The following is a 22,695-nucleotide window of genomic DNA, read 5'->3' as shown; positions in this document are numbered from 1 at the left end:
CCCTCTTTGTGAGATGGGGCTTCCAGGACATTTTCTCAGTAAATCTGACTCCTAAGTAATCGAAAGTGCTGACTTTTTCCAAAGTAGCCCCTCCTAGAGTTTGTTTACCTTTATCTGATTATGGTGGTTACAAGCCATATATTTGTTTTTTAAGGTGTTTATTACCAAATCCTGGTGTCATTAAAAATGTTTGAATCTGTTTAATAGTGACCGTAACCCCACTGGAGTTTTGGACACCAACAAGGTGCTGTCTGCACATAAGAGGCTTGCTACCTTTTCCCCACCCATGGATGTAGCATTAGCAGGTTCCTGTGCTAAAAACATACCAGACCATTCATATACAGGGAGAAAAGCTTGAAGGCCAGAACACATCCTTGGCGGACTCCCCTGCTAACTGGCATACCGTCTGTGAGCTGCCCCTGCGAACCCCATCTTATCCGGGCAAAATTGTGTTCGTGCAGACGAACGACCAAGTTATGGATAGGTGGCGGGATACCCATATCTTTGAGTATGTGCCATAGCCTCTGCCTGGGAACTAAGTCGAAGGAGGTCTTTAGATCAATGAAGGCAAGATATAGACTGCCCTGTCCGGTCACTACGACTTTCCAGTAAAGAAGCAAGAGGCAAAATACCTGGTCAATGGTCCCTGTTTCTCCCCTACAACCGATTTCAAATTGCGATAGGATTGCGTTATCTTCTGCCCTGATCCTAGAGAGAAGGGCTCTACAAAAAATCTTCTGTAGCTCGTCTATCAGGCTGATTGGCCTGAAGTTGCAGGGCTCTCCTCTATCCACTTTTTAAAATATATGGGCCACCTCTACAACCTTCAAGGACCCTACAACTGGAGCACCACTTGCTATGGCATTGAAGAGGAGTTGAATATAGCAAGTCCAGTTGGCAATATCAGAAAAGAAAAGATCCCCTGGGATGCTGTCTGGACCTTTGGTTTTGGACTGTACTATTTGTCTAATGGAGCTCTCAATCTCGTTCAGGGTGAAGAAGTTGTCTCCCGAAGACTGAGTAGGGCAAACCGCTTTTTCCATCAGGAGCGGATTAGCAATATCAGAGTAGAGCCATAGCTCAGCTGCAATGTGTTTAGTGGGGTATTTGGCCCCTAATGTGTCACCCCAAGTGAATAGGGACCACAATGATCTAAACATTTTTTTGGCACAAGCTTTCTAGAATTGCTGCCATTGAGACTCATCCCACGCCCATTTCACACGGTGTAAGGTTGCCTTGTAGCGCCTTATGGATGCTCTCATTTGGTCAATATCTTTGGATGTGATAGCCGAGGCTAAGTTTAAACGTTCAGTTCTGCAGTCCCTTGTGTATCAGAAAGCTGGCCCCGCTTTTGATATATTGGCCCTTGAGATGCTTCCAGATGCAAAGAAGTAGGTGCTTATTCTGTCAGGTGGGAGTGGACTGAGTCTACTTCTGCTGTTCCTCCTCTGCTTTGGGCAAGGGACTATAGTTTGAGTGTTCCTACCACCAGGTCTTGCTGTACGCCCTTGATCTTATCTTCTTGTAAGGCTACCTTCTGACATTTCAATCTGCAGCAGTAATTAGATGGGAAGACTTCCTTGGGAATGTTCAGGGAATAGGTTCCGGTGGGGTGGCCACCCCAAAGTGGCTTCATACTTAAACTGAGTGGGTTATGGTCACTGTCAGTTGTGAACACCACAGTCATATCGACCACACTTCTCCAGAGTCTCAGATCTAGAAGAATGTAGTAGATGCGAGATGGGCTACTTATTCTGTTGAACTGTTGAAGGTGTTCGCACCCAGTCTATCTGATGGCAATTTCCTATTCACAGCCCTTAATCCATGCTCTAAATGTAGAGCATTTACCTGGAGCCCCAGCTGCATTCATTTCTAAACTGGGGGAGATGTAGGGGAGGTACAGCCTACTTCAGATTGTCTTCGCATGTACCCACTATGTCTTCTTTATCTAAAGGTTCAAATGTGTTGTTGAAGTTGCCCGCTATTATAATTCCTGAATATGGGGAGCTCATAACCAGTAGCTCCTCCAGTTGTGTCAGTATGGTAGAGGGTCTAGCCTCTCTAATCCCCCTCACTTATATGTTAAATAACTCAATGGGTTTCCCCAGGGGGCCCTCGATATGGATCCCCAAAATATCTGGGCTACCGGCGACAAGGGGGATGATTTGGCATCCCAATGCATTCCTAACCCATATTATCAATCCCCCTGCCAGTCGTCCTAACCACCTGGTAGTTGCAGAGGAACAGTATCAGGTGTACCCTGACTTGTATAAAGGAACTATGTTCCACGTCTCCTGGAAGATGCATGTGTCAAATCCCTCCATAAGTTTATTCCAGTGTGGGAAGGGACAATTTACTGCTTAGCCCTGCTACGTTCCAGGATACTATATTGAGCTGACAATTGGGTTCTGAGCTAGGGTTTAGTACAGAGCTCGGAGTGGTTCGGGGGAGCTAATGGGGCCTGGGTTGTTACTATTGAACTTATGTACATGCCTGAGTCTACCTCCCTACAGTTGTTCACTAAACAACACCCTTTTGTTTCTTACACTCTGCCTGTCTCCCTCTTATAGTTTGAGAGGTGAGTGCACTCTTGACTGGCGCTGGCAATGGGCTTGTTGGAATTAATAGGAGGGCGTCTGTCCTGCTGATGTTCCTTCCCCAGAAGTCATTCAACAGCCTTCAGATGTGAGCTGCAAGTTGCCCCATTTGTGGTGGGGAGGAGTTCGAATTTGGCTGGGCTAGGGGGATCTGCCATTTGAATTGAATGAGGGATGAATCTGGAGGCAGCTTCAAAGTTCCTGGGCAAGCAGGTTTTCGACTAGCTCATCCCCTTTAAGGGTTAGTTCAATGCAGTCAGTGAGCTGGTCAGGGGTTTTGCATCTTCTTGCCCTTACAATATCGTCAAGAATCACAGAACAGAATCCCCTAACATGGTGGATCCAGTGGATCGCTTTGTTAGTCAGTGAGTTTTCTCCCTCGAACCCCATCCTCCCTCCAATTTTGGGAAAAGTGTTCTGGGCAGACACTGGTTAAGGGGTGCGACTGATGTTGGCTGCATCCTGCCTTGGCCTATCGGGGCTACCCCACGGTGCGTGATGTTACTTATTACCCTGGAGTGGTTATATTGACCCCTCCCTGCCATGATGTTTGGAGGAGATTCGTTTTGGGGGCGGTATTTTTAGATAACACATGGGTGTGAGAATTAGCATAGGCCTGAGGTTGAGGGCACCTATGTGAAAGGCAGGTCCTTTTTGTCCTGCAGATTGGATGTAAGTTTGGAGGAGGTAACAGGATTGGTTGGCTGATCTGAAGGTGGGCACAATGAAGGGAAGGTGTCGTGGGCTGCTCTCCAGAAATTGCTTCAGTATACCTGTAAGGATTCCAATCATAGATCTCATTGCCTCCACTTCTGCCCTTAAATCACTTATCAGCTGGTAGGTGCTCTGATCCGAAAAATGGGAATTTGATGCTGGTTTACGCATCGCCTCAAGTGGCCCATTGGTATTATCATCCTTTGGGTCATCTGCTGAGTCTAGAAGGGGGTTGAACATGTTGCTACATAGGACTGCTGATATCGGCTGGCCCGAGGAGTGAGTGTCGATAGGGGGGTGAATGGACTCTCGCATTATGTGTTGCAGCTACCTGATGTCTGAGGGTGGCACTTTTGTTAATACGTTTTTTAAACATATCCAGATCAGCCTGTAAACTTCTAGAGCTAGTGTTACTGGTGGGGGTCTGGCTCGCCACGGTGCTTGGGGAAGCTGCTGGATCAGTGTCTAGAATGCCCTCGCATGCCTCTAACAGGGAGTCAATGCGATCTAAACCGTAGCTGCTACCTGCATGTTTCACCGATTTCTTGACTTTTTTCCCCTTCCCCACTGCCCCGCCTCCCATGCCCTCCACTGCTTTCCTTTCCCCCATCTCATATTGCTACCCAGTTCAGAAATGGTACATTGATGGGGGCTGGTCTGTGTGTGTGCGTTGCTAAGGACGAGCGGTAGCCCACGCTACAAGACAGCCCCGGAATTCTTAACCTACTAGGGGGCCTGTCCCATCCCACTGGGCAACAGTGGGATGCAGCCGATATGAGACCTCCAATGATCAAATATTTTGTCCACAGGAGATGATCCACTTAATCTGCCTGGGATGAGTAACGTTCGCTGCTTGCAGATAAGGAGGTGGACAGGACAAATAAATCAGTAGACCAAAGCTGGAAAAAAGGACCCACCAATCCTTACACACGCAAGGTAAAAAAATTGCAAGGAGGAAAGTTAAAGATTAGTTTTGATAAAATTGGTCATACCCAGACCCAAGAACAGCAAGCGAATGGAATTACAGCATGTCGTGGAGCAGCAGCTTGGGTCCCGGGAATCTCAGACAACCAAAACACAAGTGGGGAGGCCCTGCCCTTCTTCTTCTTGGCTATGTCGGGCCCACCCTTGGCCCAGGCATGGCCCACAAGCGTCCCTCGCAGCGGGCCTCAAAGTGTCTTTTATGCACTTGCTAGTGCCTGCGGTGATGCCTGTGATGCTGTGGAGCCTGAGGCTGTGGTTTCCTGCCCCGGCTCAAGCAGTATCGGGTCCCGTGCAGCAGGCCTCACTGTGTTTTTTATGCACCTCCTTGCACCTGCGGTGATACCTGGGAAGGGGTGGAGCTTGGGGCTGTGGTTTCCTGCCCCCGTTCAAGCGGTATAGGAACCAGCGCAGCTGGGCCTCGCGGTGTCTTTTATGTGCCTCCTGATGCCTGCGGTGATGCCTGGGAAGTGGCGGAGCCTTGGGGCTGTGGTTTCCGGCCCCCGGTCAAGCGGTATCAGCCCTAAAGTGCAAAAGAGCGATAGCACAATGCACATATGCAGTGATATAGCTAGACCTACTGCTGCCACCCGGGGAGGCCCGTGAGTTTGCTGCCCTGTGTGGGAAATAGCGGGGTGCCGGCAGAAGGTAGGCTTGTTTCCAGGGGGTTGGGGAGGGGTTTGGCGGCCGACATCCGACGTGTTTGCAGGGGGACGGTGGTAGTAGACAGAGACAACTTGCTCACCTCTGCCACCCCCAAAAAGGCTGCCACCCTCTCGTACGCCACTGCGCATTTGCTGAGCGATAAGTTTCCTCTAGAAACATAGGGCCCGATGTAGGTAGGCCGTTACCGATCGGTAACGGCCGAAAATACCGATTTTCGGCCCTTACCGACCGGTATACTGCCATCGAGATGTAGGGCAAAGAAAAACGTCCTAATCGGTACAAATACCGAATCGGAATGGCTACCGAATCGAAAATAATCCGATACGTACATACCGAAAATCGGAAATGTAATGAATCGGTAACACACCGATTCGGATAAAAATACCGAATCGGTCCATGTACCGAATCGGTAGTGACACCGAATCGGAAATTATCCGATTCGGACCATGTACCGAATCGGTAGTGACACCGATTCGGTAATCATCCGATTCGGTCCATGTACCGAATCGGTACTGACACCGAATCGGAAAATATCCGATTCGGTCCATGTACCGATTCGGCAGTGACACCGAATCGGACATAAGCCGAATCGGATAACCTACCGATTCGGTAGAATCACCGATTGGGAAAGTTCCCGATTCAGACAGATAGGGAGATGTAGGGAAGCACAGAAATACCGATTTTGGCTCTAAATCGGTATTTCTCACTCGGTATTTACCATGGATTACAATCAGGTGGTAACCAACTCCAACCCATAAAAATAGACCCAAAATGCATTGCAACTTGCAGGATGGCAGCTTTTTATGTCATTGCAAGGCGGCTACGGCTACAGCAGGAAGGACAGAGGGAATGGCAAAGAGAGGAACAGGTCTACAGACAGAGGATCACCCTGTTCATGCTCACAGAGGCAGAGATCCTACAGAGGTACAGGCTGGACTCAGACACCATTCTGGAGCTCATCAGGGACCTCAAACCACTGTTGGACCACCCCACCCCAAGGGCACACGCCATCCCAGCGCACGTCCAGGTGCTATGCAGCTTACACCTGCTTGCGTCTGGCAGCTATCAAAGTGGAGTTGCAGCGGTAGGAGGGGTGACCCAGAGCAGCCTGTCAAGGTTCTTCCACACATTCCTTGACGCCATGATACACAGGATGGACCAATACATCTCTTTCCCTGCAACCCACGCAGAACTGCTACAAACTAAAGCTGACTTCTACCAGATGGCACAATTTCCCCAAATCATTGGCTGCATAGATGGCACGCACATTCCGATTTGCCCCCCAGCTGACACAGAATACATATACCGCAATCGGAAGTCTACGCACACCATCAACGTTCAGGTGATCTGCAATGCGAAGTGCACCATCACAGACCTGGTAGCAAAATTTCCAGGGAGTACCCATGACTCCTACATTTTTCAACAGAGCGGCATCTATGCACGGCTGATGGCTGGCGAATTTGGTGAAGGATACCTCCTAGGTGAGACACATCATCAGACCCCCATAACACAAAGTAGCTAAGTGTAATGCATGTATGCATGTGAGTAATGTTACCCCTTTTCCTTCCAGGCGACAGTGCATATGCCCTCCGCTCTTTCATACTCACCCCCTACCTCAACCCCTCCACACCCAGCCAAAGGAGGTATAACCGGGCCCACAAAAGCACAAGGAATGTAGTTGAACGGACCTTTGGCATCTGGAAAAGTAGATTCAGATGCCTGCACAAGATTGGAGGCGCAAGGCAGTATACCCCCATCACCTGCTGCAAGATCATAGCTGTCTGTGCAATGTTGCACAACCTTGCGGTGAAGAAGGGCACTGAGGTCGAGTTGTCTGACTACGAGGACCATGATGACGACGATGCTGTGCCACTAACACAGCCTGCTGGGGTGTCTACGCCAAGTGATGGCAGATACAGACGTGAGGAGATTACAGAAAACTATTTCTGAGTGAGTACAGATGCACAGACACGTAAATGGTTGTGGGGAAAAGCAAATTTTAATAATGTTGCAACACCGTTACTGCACTGATGTGCAACAAAATAAAATGTGAAAGTAAAGAAAACAAATGTCAAAGGTCCGGGTTGCCTCACCCGCCCTGGCAAGCCTACTTCTTGGAGCGCTTGGCAGCCCCACTGGGGTGTGCCTCACCCCCTTCCGCATGTTCTGCGGAGCGCCTGGTGCTCCGGCGCGGCTCCGACGCAGCGCTGGCCGGGCTGCTGCGGCTGCTGCTGTCCCCAGCATCCCCCAGGTCCAGGGCTGGATTGGCCGCAGTATTGGAAATTATCATTGCCTCCATGGCTGTTGTTATGCGGGCCATTCCCCTGGTGACCTCAGCGGTGTTTTGTGTCAAACTTGCCTCCATATTAGCACCACGTTGACACAGTTGCGCAGTTGCAGCAGCAAGGCGGCTAATAGATCGGTTTTGCACGCGGGCATCCCGCCTGCGCGAGTGCTCGTGCTCGTCAAGTCTTCCGCATAGCTGTGTTATGGCTGTGGTCAGCCTGCCAAGACCTGCAGCAACCTCCTTGTTTGTGTCAACAAAAGCCTTGAACCCTTGCACCATCTCGCCCATCTGCAGGTTGTGCTGGCGGAGCTGGCGCTGGCAGGCCATGATGGACTTTGCCTGCAAGCGTTGGATTTTGACCATGCTGCCTTCAAGCCCCTGGAAGACACTGCCCTCCCGTGCCGGTGCTGCAGTGCTGGAAATGGCACGCCTCCGGGTACTGCTGCTGCCGCCCTGCTGTGTGGGCTGGGGTGCCACTGGTGTTGTTGTGGTGGTGGCCGGGGCCTGACCCGCTGCTCCCTGGATAGGGTTGAGTGTAGCCACAACCAGACTCCTGGCAGGAGGTGTGGTAGGTGCAGGGTGGGCCGTTGTCGGAGAGCTCTCAGGGGAGAACAGCAATGGGGGTGTGCCTGACATTTGTGGGGAGTGAAGGAATGCGTAGTCAATTACCAGGTCTCCCTCATTTCCCTGGCCAATGCTGTTGTTCTCCTCCTCCTCCTCCTCCAGGGCAGCCTGACTTGTGCTAGGCCCTGCCACCGCACTGGTAGTTGGTGCTGGTGCTGGTGCCTCAGTAGCTTGTGGTCCTCCGCCTGATGGTGCCCCTAGGTATAAGGAAGCATTTGTAAATTGAGTGCCGATGTATTACAGTCACTACAATTAAAGCATTGCACATGTCCTTGCATATCCTTTGAATGTGTTCCACTGTTTTCTATTTTGTGGTTCTGCACTGCCATATTTTGGAAACTTCTGCTGACTACATTTACCATGATGCTTTTCTCTTGTATGTTGGTTACAGTACTGGGCTGGGGTTTGGCTGTGCATTGTGTCTAAAGGGGAGGTGTCTGGTAGGGTGTGTCATGATGCGCATGCTTCTTACCTGTAGCTGTAGCTCTGGCTGAGCTGTCCAGGGTCCCGATTCCTGTCACACACTCCCTCTCGATGGTGCTGGACACCAGTTCCTCCAGCTCAGTGAGGGGTGGCGCCGGGTTCCTGCCTCCACCAGTCAATCCAGCTTGCCTCTGCAGCTCAGCCATCTTGCGTTTCGTCAGGCTGCGGATGTCGTAAAATCGTTTTTTAAGGTCATCAAGGGTCCTGGGGGTGACACCTACTGCGTTGACCTTCTCACCTATCTCACTCCAGAGCCTCCTCTTCGTGCTGTCCGGCACAGTGAGGGACAGCCTCCCAAAGAGCTGCCTGTGCACCCTCACCACCTCCTCCACCAACACCTGCAGCTCCGTGCTACTAAACTTGGGCTTTCTCTTCTGGCCACCCTTCTGGCTCTCACTGGTGCTTGCCATCTTGCTATCCACAGTTCTCTGGCTCCTGCTCCCACTGCTGCTCACTGTGAGTGTTCAGCTCAGGCTGGCTCTCCAGAAAGTTCTTAATGAGCTGCACCTGCCTGGGTAGCCACTCCCTGCTTGGGTGGGGGAGGGTGGATCCACCTCATTGGCTGTTTCGGATTTTACCGATTTGGATTTTACCGAATCGGATTTTACCGATTCGGATTTAACCGATTCGGATTGTTCAATGCATTCCTATGGGCATTTTGGCCATGGGGGTGTATTCCGACCTCCGATTCGGTAATTGCCGATTCGGTATTTGGCGAATCGGTACTTTCCGATTCGGTGGTAGCCGATTCGGTACTTTCCGATTCGGTCCGTGCCGATTCGGTACGTATCGAATCACAATACCGATGCCGATCGAATCAGTATTTTTTCGGTGTTTTTTTCCTACATCTCGTTTTCCGATTTCAGAATACCGATTCGGCCCGCCTCGGTATTTTGAAATCGGAAAAACCCATTTACCTACATCGGGCCCATAGCCCCTTCATTGATTTCCTATTGAGTGTTGAAATTTTAAGGAAGCAGCAAACTCTGAAGCAGATGTCAGGACTATCTAACAGCTGAAAATATTCCAGAGCTTCCCTACACTTTGTAAACACAAATGATTTTAAGCTTTTTTTAAGACAGAGAGGAAAAAGCTAAATTTAATTTACAAAGTATCATAAAGTGCAGTAAAGATTGCTTTGCCATCCCATCACAAGAGCATGGTTGTAGCTCACTATCCCATGCGTTTGCCCCTTCAGAGAAAAACATCATGTGCCACATGGTGCTTGTCCTGAATCTAAAGATCAACGAGCTCTCCCACCATGGGAGCTCCAATGTCACATAAAATGTCATATCACCAGAGGCTCGAGTGATGAAGTAATTGCGCACAGAATCCTTGCTAAAAACCTCTTCCAGTCTGCGGGACAGGCTCAACTCTGTATAATGGGACTTTAGCAGCTCCTTATTGCATCTCCTTAGGGTACCAGGGGAAGTAAACATCTCAGGAAGACCAATATCAGTGAGGCACTGCCTGACATATTTCAGCTAAGGTAAGGACAGGATATTATCTGATCTGACGCAATCTAGAATACCTTCTCTACTAAAGCTAGTTTTGGCGTTAGACCAGACACTTATCCAGAGCAAAAGGGGGGCCAATTTAATATTGTCAGAGCTGTCATCAAGATCGAGCTGAGAGTGTAAAACAAAGATCAAGCGAGCTGGTGGAAGATTCAATAACTTCCTTAAGATCCTGTTTTCCTCCACCTGCATGAGGGAAGTATTGTGATACCCCCAAACCCCCACACACTAGGTAGCTGTAGGAACACACCGAATGATGAAAACCTTAGTGTGGGGGCCGATAGTGCCCCTGCCTTCACTCCAAAGTAGATTAAATAAAGACCCTGCCGCCCTGTTCAGTTTCATGCTTCATGAGTACACTTGAGAGGACCAGGTATTGGAAGAATCAAAGGTGACACCCAAGTGGACTTCTCTGGCTTGGCCATATCGTACCCTGCCCCCCAGATTTTTGTGTGGGGAGTACCAGAAGTTTACATGGGGAGCTTCTTCCCCCAGGTTAAGAAGAATCACAAACAGCTTGGCCCTGTTCACACAGTCAAACGCAGAGGAGAGGTCCATAAATGCCAGGTACAATGGGCAGCGCCTGGTGATTGTATATTTGCTCACTATCAAAAGCAGGCTCAAGCACTGCTCCAGTGTACCTAGCCCCGGACAAAAGTCACATTGACAGGGGGACAAAATGTTATTATCCTTAGCCTAGGACTGAAGCTGATTGAAAATAACCATCATGAGGATATTCACTGTGCTATCATTTAGAGATATCGGTCTGTAGCATTTAGGGGATCCTCTATCTCCCTTTTCAAATATTGGAATGATAATAAAAAGGGCCCAGGAATTTGGGGAAATGCTGCAAAGAGAATTATTGAAAAGATTAATGAGCAGGGGCTCCCAGAGATCAGGGTTACATGTAAATAGATCCATGGGGATCCCATCTTGCACTGGAGCTTTTCCACGTGGGCTCATTCTAATCGCCTACTCCACTTCCTGCAGTGAGATCCGGAGGATGGGGGAGTTGACTAACTGCCTTTGCAGCCTTTTTATTGAACCCCTTGGCCATGGGCAGCCGATAGATAGAAGTAAAATGTCTTACCCATTCCTGACCAGAGATGTTGCAAACAAGAAGTTCATTAGGGGAGTAGCCCCCCTGGCGAAACCTGTTAAATATGTCCCAAAACACCTTACTACTATTCTGGGCAGCTGGTAACTCCAGCTCTTTCCAGTCCCTTTTGTTCAGGATACTCTTCCTAACTGCGAGGGACCACTTGCAGCCCTGCCTAGCCGCCTGGACCTCCCCAGGAACTCTTGGTCATTCAGTCAGGGTCTTCCTCAGGCAGCGGTTCGCCGCTGAGCAGTTAGCATTGAACCAGCATGGGAGCTCTGGGAAGAGGACAATAGGGTTGCAGCAATCATTCCTGATACAAGTTGTGAGCTGTTGATAAATGGTGGATAAAATGAACCTAGATTATTCTGCTAAACACCACAGGAATACCGAAAGATGGCTCTTAAGAAGTTGACCTAGCAATGTGCTAGGATCCTTAAGGTGTCAGACTAATCTGAGCTTCTCTATAGAGGGTTGATTAATAGCAACTCCCTACTGTTGGTGGTTTATCTCAGCCCAAAGGAAGTACCCCCTCTATGGACAGGGCCTTATTATCCCCCCTGAAGTTTCCATAATTAAGCCTTTGGCACAGCACTGCAAAAATTGTCAGGTTGAAAAAATATAATAAATAACGGGCCCCTGCCCCCGTCCCGTAGGTTAAGTTACAAGATCCTTGGTCCCAAAGTGAATAATTACATCTGTGAGATCATATGTGGCAACACAATTCCTCAGCTCGTTCCCTGACATCTATTGGGGCCACTTCAGCTTCTTAACTCTACAGGTAAGTCCCCAAGTTTAGCATTAAAGTCACGGCACAACAAGAATTGAGGTTGGAGTGTGGTGCATGTCCATAGTGATTTCGAGCTCCTCACAAAACATTTCCTTGAATAAAAAAAAGAAAGATTTAGTAAAATATTTATATAAAAGTTTATCAAAAAGAAACAAAAAGAACCATGGCTGTCCTTGATAACCAGCACTTGGTAAGTAGAGGTTTTCTTTGATAATAACTGAAACTAGAGCTCTAAGATTTTGTTTGACCCATATAGAGAGTCCACCCCTAGCTCTTCCATGGGTAGAGGCTATGGCAGGACATGACTAACAGGACAATCCTCCTGGAAGTAACTGCCGTAGTAGCCCAGGTTGCCTGTAAAACAACAACATCTATTTGTCAACAAATACCAGCCAATATGTATTTAGGATCTTATCTTTGAGTGCTTCCAGCTAACAAGTGAAAAGCAGAAAACAGACTTTAATTCTCCTGCATCAAGCCCTTCCTCTATATTAGTAGCACCCCTAACCACTACAGTTATCAAACATCTGGAGGGCGATTGGGGTAGTCAATCCAGTTCTAATAGAATATCGAAACGATTCCCTAGTGCACATTGAAACAATTCTTAAATGGAACAGGCGGGGTAGCAGAATGGCTCAACAATGTGATGCTTGTCTCGACTCCATAAAGGCATCACCGCCCCCCCGCCCCCAGCCCTCCCCCTCAGCACTGCCAGGCCTTGTAATTTTTTTGGGCTGTGCACCCACAGGGTGTGGTTTATAGAAATACCGAAGGTGAATAGGAACTATGAAACTTAATGAGGTGGAACAACTAGGGTGCCTGCCCAAAATCACCTGTGCCAGAGACGGGGATTTAAAATTATTAATGACACAATTTCCCTTGGGAAGTAAGCGGGCCAGGACCTATCCAGAAAATCCTTCTTGTGAACAGGATTTAATCGGCAAGGTTGAGGGGAAAATCCAATACTGTATTGTCCAGCTCTCCGTATATCTGCTCACTGTGTTTCCGTAGGGGTGGGCACACCAGTCAGAACCACCACATAATAACATATAGCTTAATAACAGTACAATTGGGTGGCAGATCATGGTTAGCTATGCTTTTTACTGCGTCCCCCACCAATGGAGTGGTAGCTGGAGATCTGCTAATGAGAGGCGGCAAGGGAGCCGGATAAGCATTAGAGGAAATCCTTATTGCCATTAAAGAAATCCTTATTGCCATTAAATTTGATTGCCGGGGTGGAACAGCAGGGTTGGGCAGAGGAGATACAGGAGTGCTTAGCGGTGTGGAGGCTGTTGGGCCAAGATAGTTTTAAGCCGAGTTTCACGAGTTCCCAAATGAGTAGGAGAAAGCTCAGATCATATCAGAACATTACTTTTTATGAGGTAATCATCGACAGACAGCTTCTTCTGAGTGGGGTCTGGAGGAGATTTAATAATGTCTGTCTCGGGGAACCCCAAAGGCTGGGCCACCAAAGACCCTAGTCCCAACCGTGGCACAATATCTGTGGAGAAGCACATCTGAGTGGCAGCATCAGATGTTCCACGCTGCTGAACCTTCCTAAGTATTTTGGCTTTCACGATCACCATGTGCCCTTCAGATTGAGGATTAAGTCTTTTCCAGCTGTGTGGACTTGGCATTGTAGCAAATAGCCAGGGGGTTAGACAAGGGTTCCAGGGGGACTACATCCATGAGCACAGAATTTTTACCGGAGTGTAGAGACAATCTCCTCTCAGTGAGAGCGATTCCAGGGCTTATAACCCTCAATGCCCACTCCAGAATGTGATCATTTGAGTTGTACTTCATTGGGGTAGCAGGGGCAAGCAAGGCATCACATGCTTTCCTTTTCACCCCGATGAGATAAGAAAGACCACCGCCACCGTGCCCCCATGAGTCTGGTGGTCCATGGACCGCCAGACTCGTAACTATCCCTCTAGTCTTTATTAATTTATATAACTCCTATAGGACATTTTTGGGTGACTCTTATTACTTAGAATGAAAAAGCATCCTACTTTAGGACACAAGGAAATGCACCCCAGAGTTGTTGTTCCTTGCGAGAGGGGTTGTTAGAGAGGTTTGCAAATGAGGAGCACCCAGGTTATGGTAGGTTTAGATGCTTGCATTGATGAATGAATAATATACTATAAGTACACAATTAAAAGATTTTAAACCAATCTCATCCATTATAAACCCAGCTGAAAAAGAGGGTTTTCGGTGGGAGACAGATTAGCATATTTGACATGGCTGTGCCCACCATTCCCTTAACAAGACTGGTGGCTGGACAGGAATGTACACAGCACAACTAGCAAAAGGGGTTCTCAAGCAAATATTTAGAGTTTTTTGTGGGGTTTGTATGTAAGCAGTTAGGGCCATATGTATCAAGCTATTTAGCATTCGCAAAGGCCGAAATTCCCAGAATTTCGGCCTTTGCGAATGCTAAATACCTAAATGGTATGTATGAAACATTTTTGCATCAAAATAAGGAATCGCAAAAATTGCTATTCCTTATTTTGCGATTGCACTTAAGGAATCGCAAATTTTGCGATTCCTTAAATGCAATGTATCAAAGAAAAAAAATGCAAAAAATGCCATTAAGAAATCGCAAATTACCACCAACTTCTAAGTTGCGAATTCTTTTAATAATGCTTTTTTCAAACAAACCAAAGGTGCCATATGACGCCCATACATGCCCTTAGGGCATGTATGTGCGCCATATGCCCCCAAATGTCTTTTTCAGGGGTGCAGCAGGGTGTTCTTGAGACACCCCTGCACCCTTGAAAAAATTCCTAATTTGCGATTAGCTAATTGCTAATCGCAAATTGCCCCTTCATTCCTATGGGCCTCCTGGCCCATAGAAATGAATGGGTAATTTGCGATTAGCAATTTGCTAATTGCAAATTAGGAATGGTAAGGAATCGCTATAAAAAAGTGATTTTGTACATACATACCGTTTTGCGAATTCCAAATAGCGATTCCTTAAAATTCGCTATTTGGAATTCGCAAAACGGAACTATGATACATATGGCCCTTAGTCCCAAGGAAAGACAGAGATTCAACAAGGCTAGAAATAGTATTTTGTTGAGCTGCATACTTTGGGGCAATGTCACATCAGCCAACATTATCAGTAGGTAGCTATTTAGGAGGTCAAAGTCAAGTTGGATGGAGCTAGAGAGCCGCAAGCTTAGCCCTTCCTGCATATCTCGAAGCACATGGGTGCTTGCTAACAGCCAGAGCAGGCATTTGTGCTTTAGAGGCACTTCCCCTAATCATAATGCATAATTAAAGAAATCTGTAACACTAATTAATTGCACAATACTCCGTAGCATCACAATTTTTTCCATTGGCCCAATGCACTAAGGGGCAAAGTATGAGTCTGGCGGTCTTTGACTTCCATACTTGTGGTAGCTTAGCGACAGCAGTCCTGAGGTGGCCCTATTCCAATGCAGCAATTCGGACCACCACTGCTACGCCAGTTGCACCAGGAAGCTGCTGTTCCAGGTCGGTGACACAGCGTACAGGGGAATCCAATATGCAAGGTTAGACCTCCGCGGTCCACCGAGCATATTATGAGTTTCCCCACAACATCCTTTTTATGGCAATGACCCTACCATGAAAAAGCTGGAAGTTGGGAAACTCCCTTGCCCCCATCGCCACGGGGTTACATTCATGGGGCACAACATGTGCCCCTTTGTTTGCATGCACCCCAAGTTCCAGCACTGCATGGACTTCACAGTTCATGGCGTGCTGGAGCTGCTTTTGCATTCCCATTGCTGTGCCCTTTTTCATGGCGCCGCTGGGGGAAAGGCAAAATAAAAGACTGCTAGACACGAGTTGAACTCGTAATCTGGTGGGTGGACCATGCATGGCTTTGGTGGTGCTGTACTAATGCAAAGCCGGCACAGCACCGCCAAGTCGTAATCAGGCCCTTAGTCCTGGCCACAAAACAATTAGCGTTTTCTGCACTCTGGCTGGTTGGTGACCTCTGCTTCATTTTATGGTGAGACGGAAATGCAAATCAGTCTCATTGCAATAGAATATTTACAAATCCCTTAAAATGCATGGCTGGAGCCCTGCGAGATCAAAAGATCGCTATCCGGGGGCGTTGCCAACCACCAATCAAGATGGCCGCAGCTGGAGGAGGCTCCGGCTGACCACCGAAAAAATCCCCTAGATATCCATTCAATCCTCCAATTGCTGTTACTGTCGTAACCTGGAGGAGCCAACTATACCCCCGATTTCATGGATGAGCGCCCTACGGTGGAGCCAGTAACTACAGCCTAGATGAGGCTGCGAGGCCCCATACTGCAGTGAGGAAAAGCCAGGAGAGGGGTGTACACAGAGACGTTTTGTGCTAGTCACCGCCCTATTGTGGGGCGCCTAGGTCCTTGCGGGGACCACCTGTGAGCATTGGGCGGATTTAGTTCTGAGACCCTCGAAGAAGGAAGACCGAGTCTCCAACTCATGCAGTGGACCCGATAGCCAGGGGTGCGCTATGGAGGTGACGGGAGGAGAGCGGAGGTGAGTTGCCGGCCCAACGAGGTGAGCAAGGGCCCCCAGATGCGGTCTAATCTTTGCTCGCCGGACCCCCCACATTGGGGTCCTCCTCCGGTGTAGCGACATGCCTGAAGCAGAGCAGTGCAAGTCCTACTTGGTGGTTCATAAAGGTGAGAGGCAGCAGACCTGAAGGAGCCAACTTGGGTCGGTGTGCGAGCCCGTTTGGAGGACAATATGCACCATTACTTACTTCCTGGATTTCACTTTGCATTTTCAGAGAAAGCGCTGTTTGTTCCTGGAGGTCAAAACGGTCTTGCGGGAATGAGAACTGAAATATGCAATGCTATTCCCGTCAAAGTTACTGGTGGTGCCAGAGGACAAGATCTGGTTCTTTGATACACCTGAAGAAGTGTGGAGTTGGTTGGAAGGCTGGTGAACAGTTAAAGACAAAAGAGCCCAAAGGAGGAGAATTAAACGAGGATCTGGCCTAAAGACCAGTGGACAGCATATCGATTCAAATGCAGAGCAAAGAGGCGAGGCAGAACAAAAGGTGTAGACACCCTAGACACCCTTGACTTTAAGACAGAGATCGCTGAACAGCTGAGTGAAGTGCCCATATGATACTCCAGAATACTTCAGGGGCAGACCCTGAGGAGGTCTGGTGATGACAGGCCTGAAAGGCCAGACCTGGGTTGTGGGCACTTTGGATTGACTGTTAAAGATAACTGTTTGATTGAGTGGACACTGAAACTGCAACAAATACAATTGAATAACCTAATGGGGGCTAGTGGTATGGTAGAAGACTAGATACAAACTTCCCACACGTTGAGTTACAAGAATGGTGTCAAAGGAACTCTGCATAGTTGACGGTCGGGCAGTTTGAAGTCTGTCATGCAGGGGGGCAGGGAGTGGGGATGCAACAAGTATTTGTGTGAGTTGTTAGTGTTTGGTAAACATATTCTCAGCAGCGATAACAGTCTTCAAAAGACACACAGTCCTTTTAAGCTTTTCCTCCTCTTCTGGTACCAGCGCGAGGGCGAAACTGATATCCGGAGGTCCCCCGGTAGGCCCGCGCACGAGACGTGACAAGGGCCCCCCGTGGCGGGGATGAGTGTGCCTGTCGGTTTTCACCCTCCAGATCCTTCTGAGGGAGGTGAGCAATCCCCATTCTATCAGACTATCCCATATGGCCAGACGGATGACATCTATAGGGTTGACAAAACTTTTTAAAATCCTCTCCTGGAACGTGAATGGTTTGGGAGATAAAATTAAAAGGGGAGTGGTCCTACAATATTTGAAAAGGCACTCTCTGGATGTGGTCTGGCTTCAGGATATGCAGCTCCCAGGAATAACGTATGTAGCGATGAACAGATGCGGGTACAAAATGGTGGCTCATGCAGGATACACAAGAGGTTCTATAAGGGTGGGCATTCTTATACGCTCCTCCTTCCCATTTATAGCCCAGCAGGTCACACATGCCGCTCACGGGCGCTTCGTGGTGGTCACTGGGAGGGATAGCTATTTAACATTATCTCGCTTTACATACCCCTGAGACGACATGCTCAGGATCTCCTGGATTTAGGGGCCCTGCTCCTTAGCATTCCGGAGGGAAGATTGCTATTGGGGGAGACTGTAATGCAACTCTCTCTCACACTGCCGACCGATGGCCTGCAAACCCTCAGAAACGCTCTGGTATGACTCTGGCAGACTTCCTATCTGCGATGGGACTTGCAGACACATGGAGGACTTTCAACTCCACGATGCGCCAATACACCTTTCACTCAGGAGCACACAGCAGCTTATCACATGTAGACTAAATATGCAGTCTAGCCCATCTGCTCCCCTGTTTACATGTCGCTCATTGTCTTGTTCGGGGCATTTCGGACCACTCCTCCATGTTTGTGACTTATGGACAGGGCTCCCCAGGTCAGAGTCATATTAGGTGATTAACCCCTGGTATCTTAAGGTGCCCCTTATCAGAATGGGACTCCAGGCAGCCACTGACCACTATATTAAAGAGAAAATAGGGGATGGTGGTCTCTGCCAGTGTATAGTGGGAGGCATTCAAGACAGTTATCAGAGGTCAAGGACTCACTCTGGCATCCGTTCACAGAAAAGAAAAGAGATCTAAGTTGGAAACCCTAGAGTTCTTGGACTTAGAAACCCACCTTGTCTCGGATGATAATGAGTCAGTACGACACTGCCTGTCTCTCAAGCGGAGGAAGTTTAGAAATGTGGCCAATGAGGCACCCAGGGCAAGATACTGTGCGACGCAGCACCGCCTCTATGAGGTTTGAGGTAGAGCAGGCAGATTCCTGCCATGGGTAACAAACGAGAAGTGGTATCGAGATGGGTGTTTGAAGTGAGAGAGGAGAATGGTACCCGAGCTCGGGATAGACAGAATAAAGTGGACGGAGTTCGGGATAGACAAGGTATAGCAGACACATTCTCAGAGTATTACGTTGATTGTACAACCGGTCCTTTACCGCTACAATTGAGGAGGTGGGGGAGCTGCTGGCTACTCTCTGGTTGCCAGGTCTTACACCTGATGACAGAGACCTCCTCGAACAAGATCTCACAGAAAATAAAGTCTTCCAGGCCATTCGGGCACTAAACTTGGAAAAGGCTGGAGGTCCAAACAGTCAGCCCATTGAGCTGTCCCAACTTACAGCAGCTAAAATAGCACTCCTTCTCCTAATGATGTTTCAAGAGAGTTGTGAGGTGGGCTTCCTACCGAGAGACTAAAGGATAGCCAACATAGTTGTGTTCCACAAAGGAGGGTAAACCGCCAAAGGAATGTGCCTCTTATAGGCCGATTTCACTGCTAAACAATAGTTAAAATACAAAAAAAAACTGTGAGCGACCCGACTGACCTAAGTTATGCAGTTGTTGATCCAATCCAGTTTTATGCCAGGAAGGAACACCACGCTTAAATTGAGATGTCTGCATCCAGTTTTGGGCAGAGCTGAAGATATTTGTGAGGACGCAGCAGTGGTATCGTTGGACATATGGATGGCATTTGATATGGTGGAGTGGCCATTCAAGTACGCAGTTTCAGAAAAGCAGGGATTTAGGCCTTGTTTCTTAACCTGGATTATACTTTGACCCGCTGGTCCGAGTGACAGTAAATAGAGAGCCATCAAAATATTTTCCCATTGCAACGGGCACGAGGCAGGGCTGTCCCCTTTCCGCTGATCTTTGTGCTGGTACTTGAACCCTTGGCGGTATAGATACAGGCTGACCCGCTCATCAGGGTGCTGCTGTGGTCCATGGAGTGGGAAGACAGGATCTTCCTCATCCTGTTAGATATAGCAAGCCTGAGCACTACACTCCACAGAATACTGCACATATTTCACTTGTATCATAAATACTCTGGATACACTATCAAATTGGAGAAGTCGTTAATCTATGTGCTCTGGGGTGGTCCCCCATGCCTCCCTGGAGACTGTGCAGTACAGATAATAATGGAGGGGTTTTGCATTTTGGGTATTTACATAACCAGAGACCATAAGTTCTTTTTGTGAAGGCAACCTAGAACCCAACTGTTGCATTTACGAAATGATGTTCAATACTGGTGGTCTCTACCATTATCCCCCTTGGTAAGAGCATCACTCTTTAAAATGATGCCCTCTCCCCGCTTTCTTTATGTGCTCCACAACACTCCACACCCAGTGTCGCCTGCATACTTTCTGACTGTAGATGCTGTCGTTTGTACACTCCTTTAGAATGGAGGCTCTCTCAGGATATCTCTCCCAAAATCGACCAGAAGCTGGTATGACGGTGGAACAGTACTCCTCTTGAAATACTACTGGGTGGCCGAGATCATGGTAGTCAATTATTGGCTCCATCTTTCCCAAGATGAGTCGACATATAGAATGGATCACCGCAATATGCAACTGGGAGGTTATATCACTGCAGGTAAGACCATCTCATTCCCTAGCCCGACTTCGGTCACGTTGCAGGTCCAGCAGGAGGCACTAACAGCCTTGGGCAGGTGCAATAAGATCATGTGGGTGACTCCGCTGTGGGACACAGGGGTTTCGAAGAATGGGATCTTATTGGCCTCTTGAGGGGGAGAGGTACTATTCTTTCTGGTCCTGCAGAAGGACCACTAGTTGGCACATTTAGAGCAGTTGGTTACCTCCAGGTCAGACACACATAAGGGGGGCACTGCTGAAAGGAGAGGAGCTTCCTGTGTCCTTCCTGCTGGAGGATAGACTGCTGGACAAATATATGGAGAAGTAAGCGTTCTCCCTAACATATCGTAAAATCCTAAATAACTCCCTGGAACTCTTGTCAAGCCTTCGGGATCACTGGGAGTAAGACGGGGAACACCTGGAGGAGGAAGAATGGCAGGAGGCTATGACCTCACCTAGAGACGTGGCCATATGCTCTCATTTCGGATTAATACAACATAATATTTTACCCAGAACCAACTTCGCCTGCACAACATTATTTAAAATGGGGAGGTCTGTCTCAGCGCTATGAAATAAGGGATGTGGGCAGGAGGGCACCATTTTCCACATGCTATGGGGATGCCCTATGCTTGAGCAATAATGGGAGGCGTTGATGTCCTATATGCAGAATGTATACAAAATCGACATAATTAAATCACCAAAGCAGGTGACTTTGAATATATGGGAAGCTACTGATCTAAATAGCAAAGAGCATGTCTGGGTGAGATATGGGTTTATGGTAGACAAGCGCACCATAGCCAAATTGTGGAGAGCCACGTCACCCCTACACTGGGAGAGTGGAAGGCGGATATGGACAGGAGCATGCTGGCAGAGAGGCCAGTCTATGAGAGTAAGGGCTTTCCCAGTAAATGGATCAAGGTCTGGAATGAATACAAACAGTGGAGCTGTTTGAGGGGGTCAGATTGGTGAAAGAGGAAATACAGGGACGGGGTTGGGAGATTAAGATATATGAAAGATACGCCAGTTGACGCTATTTGCCCTTTGTTGGACTTTGTCTTCATGTACTATGTCATGAAAATGAATATCATCATAATGCAATGTTTAATTTCTGCAATGAAAAAAGATTTATTAATAAAAGAAGATCTCTATCAATTGCGTAGCTTCTCTAGATGTGTTTCTTTATGGAAAAAACGCTACTTAAAAATAATTCACATGCAGACAATGATACTCAGGGAACATGAACCTGGACTTCTGTGTGCTTCTCCCAAGGCCGCCCACAGCCATTCATAAAATGGATGCTGTCCCATATGGGAACCTGGATCAGATATACCCCTAGGTGGGGGGTTGGTATCAGGTCAATGGATCGCAACTACAATTATAGCTGCAAATCACTGATAGGTGTCATTTAAAAAGAATAGAGCAAGGGCAATCTCCCTTCACAACCTTTCTCTTTGCGATTCAGAATAGGGTGCAAAAGGTACACTGTGAATTGAAAAGAGTATGCAGAATCACTAAATACATTTAGTATATAGCGATTCCTGATTTTGTGCTCCAAATTGTGTAATTTTATAAATCTTTGGCTTTGCAACTGTAAAACAAATTCTTAGCTAAGTTTCATAGTTTTTATTAAACTCCTTTTATTATGGGTTTCTTGATTTTTATCCAACTGTGAGATTCTTAGGCCTTGTGAGGCATTCTCTCTGCCCCACCTGCATCTAGTCAAGATGGCATATGTTTATGTCTACTAATTTAAATGATTCATGAAAAATATCACGTGTACTGTCTGATTTATACCTCAACCAACAATCAGCCTTAGTGAATGCTTCTTACCTTCTTCCTTTCAAAATTGAAGCCATCTTTAAGCAAGTCTTCTGAAGCCATTTTTCCTTTCAAGTGCTTGAGGGATTCCTTTTGCTCCTGCAACACCTCCTCAGTTTTGATTGATTTACTTAACGTTTCATGATACAACTCACGCTGCTGTTCCAGCTGCCTACTCAAGTGGAGAACTTTCTTTTGAAGATCCTCATTTGTCTAGGAATCAAAAAGTTCACTGTTAAGACAATCTTTAAAGAAAAAGACAAGAACATATCTGTTTCCTAAAGGTTGCCCCTGACTTCAATATTGTAAAGTCGTCAATGGGGGCGTCTTGTACAATGTGATTATTTTGCACTTAACTCTTCAAATTACTTTGACAGCAGTTGAAAGAGATTGAGGCTTTCTAAGTGCAGAGAGACCTCTCGGAAGGGTATCAGTTTGGAACGCTGATACCCTTACCAGAGGTCCACCTGTCGATGAAGTCCGTTCCAGGATATGTGGCTGACTTGATAACTTTTAACTGACAATATTCAACGTAGGAATATGGTTGCTATCAGAAGAAAGGACATACTTTGATTTTAGGTTTACCAATGATTTATGTTGATGCGACTTTCAATTACCTAATGGTTTCAAATTACTGCTCTTTGCCCTGATGAAGTCCAAGGCGTATAGCCACATGGACGAAACACATGTTGGCATGGCTTGTGCTTTAAA

General features: G+C 47.6%; 1 protein-coding gene across 1 annotated transcript in view; it reads right to left on the bottom strand.

Annotated features, from left to right (window-relative positions):
* Positions 1-22,695, bottom strand: part of LOC147690293 (coiled-coil domain-containing protein 170-like) — a 638,795-nt gene that overhangs the window by 120,446 nt on the left and 495,654 nt on the right. The window contains exon 9 of the mRNA XM_086937932.1: positions 21,997-22,197. Coding sequence (XP_086794058.1) covers positions 21,997-22,197 — 201 coding nt within the window. The remainder of the gene's footprint in view (positions 1-21,996; positions 22,198-22,695) is intronic.

This window comes from Lissotriton vulgaris, chromosome 9, assembly GCF_964263255.1.
Source record: "Lissotriton vulgaris chromosome 9, aLisVul1.2, whole genome shotgun sequence".
In the NCBI taxonomy this organism is placed as follows: domain Eukaryota; kingdom Metazoa; phylum Chordata; class Amphibia; order Caudata; family Salamandridae; genus Lissotriton; species Lissotriton vulgaris.
The sequence above is the reverse complement of the archived record's forward strand: the minus strand, read 5'-3'. Positions and strand labels throughout refer to the sequence as shown.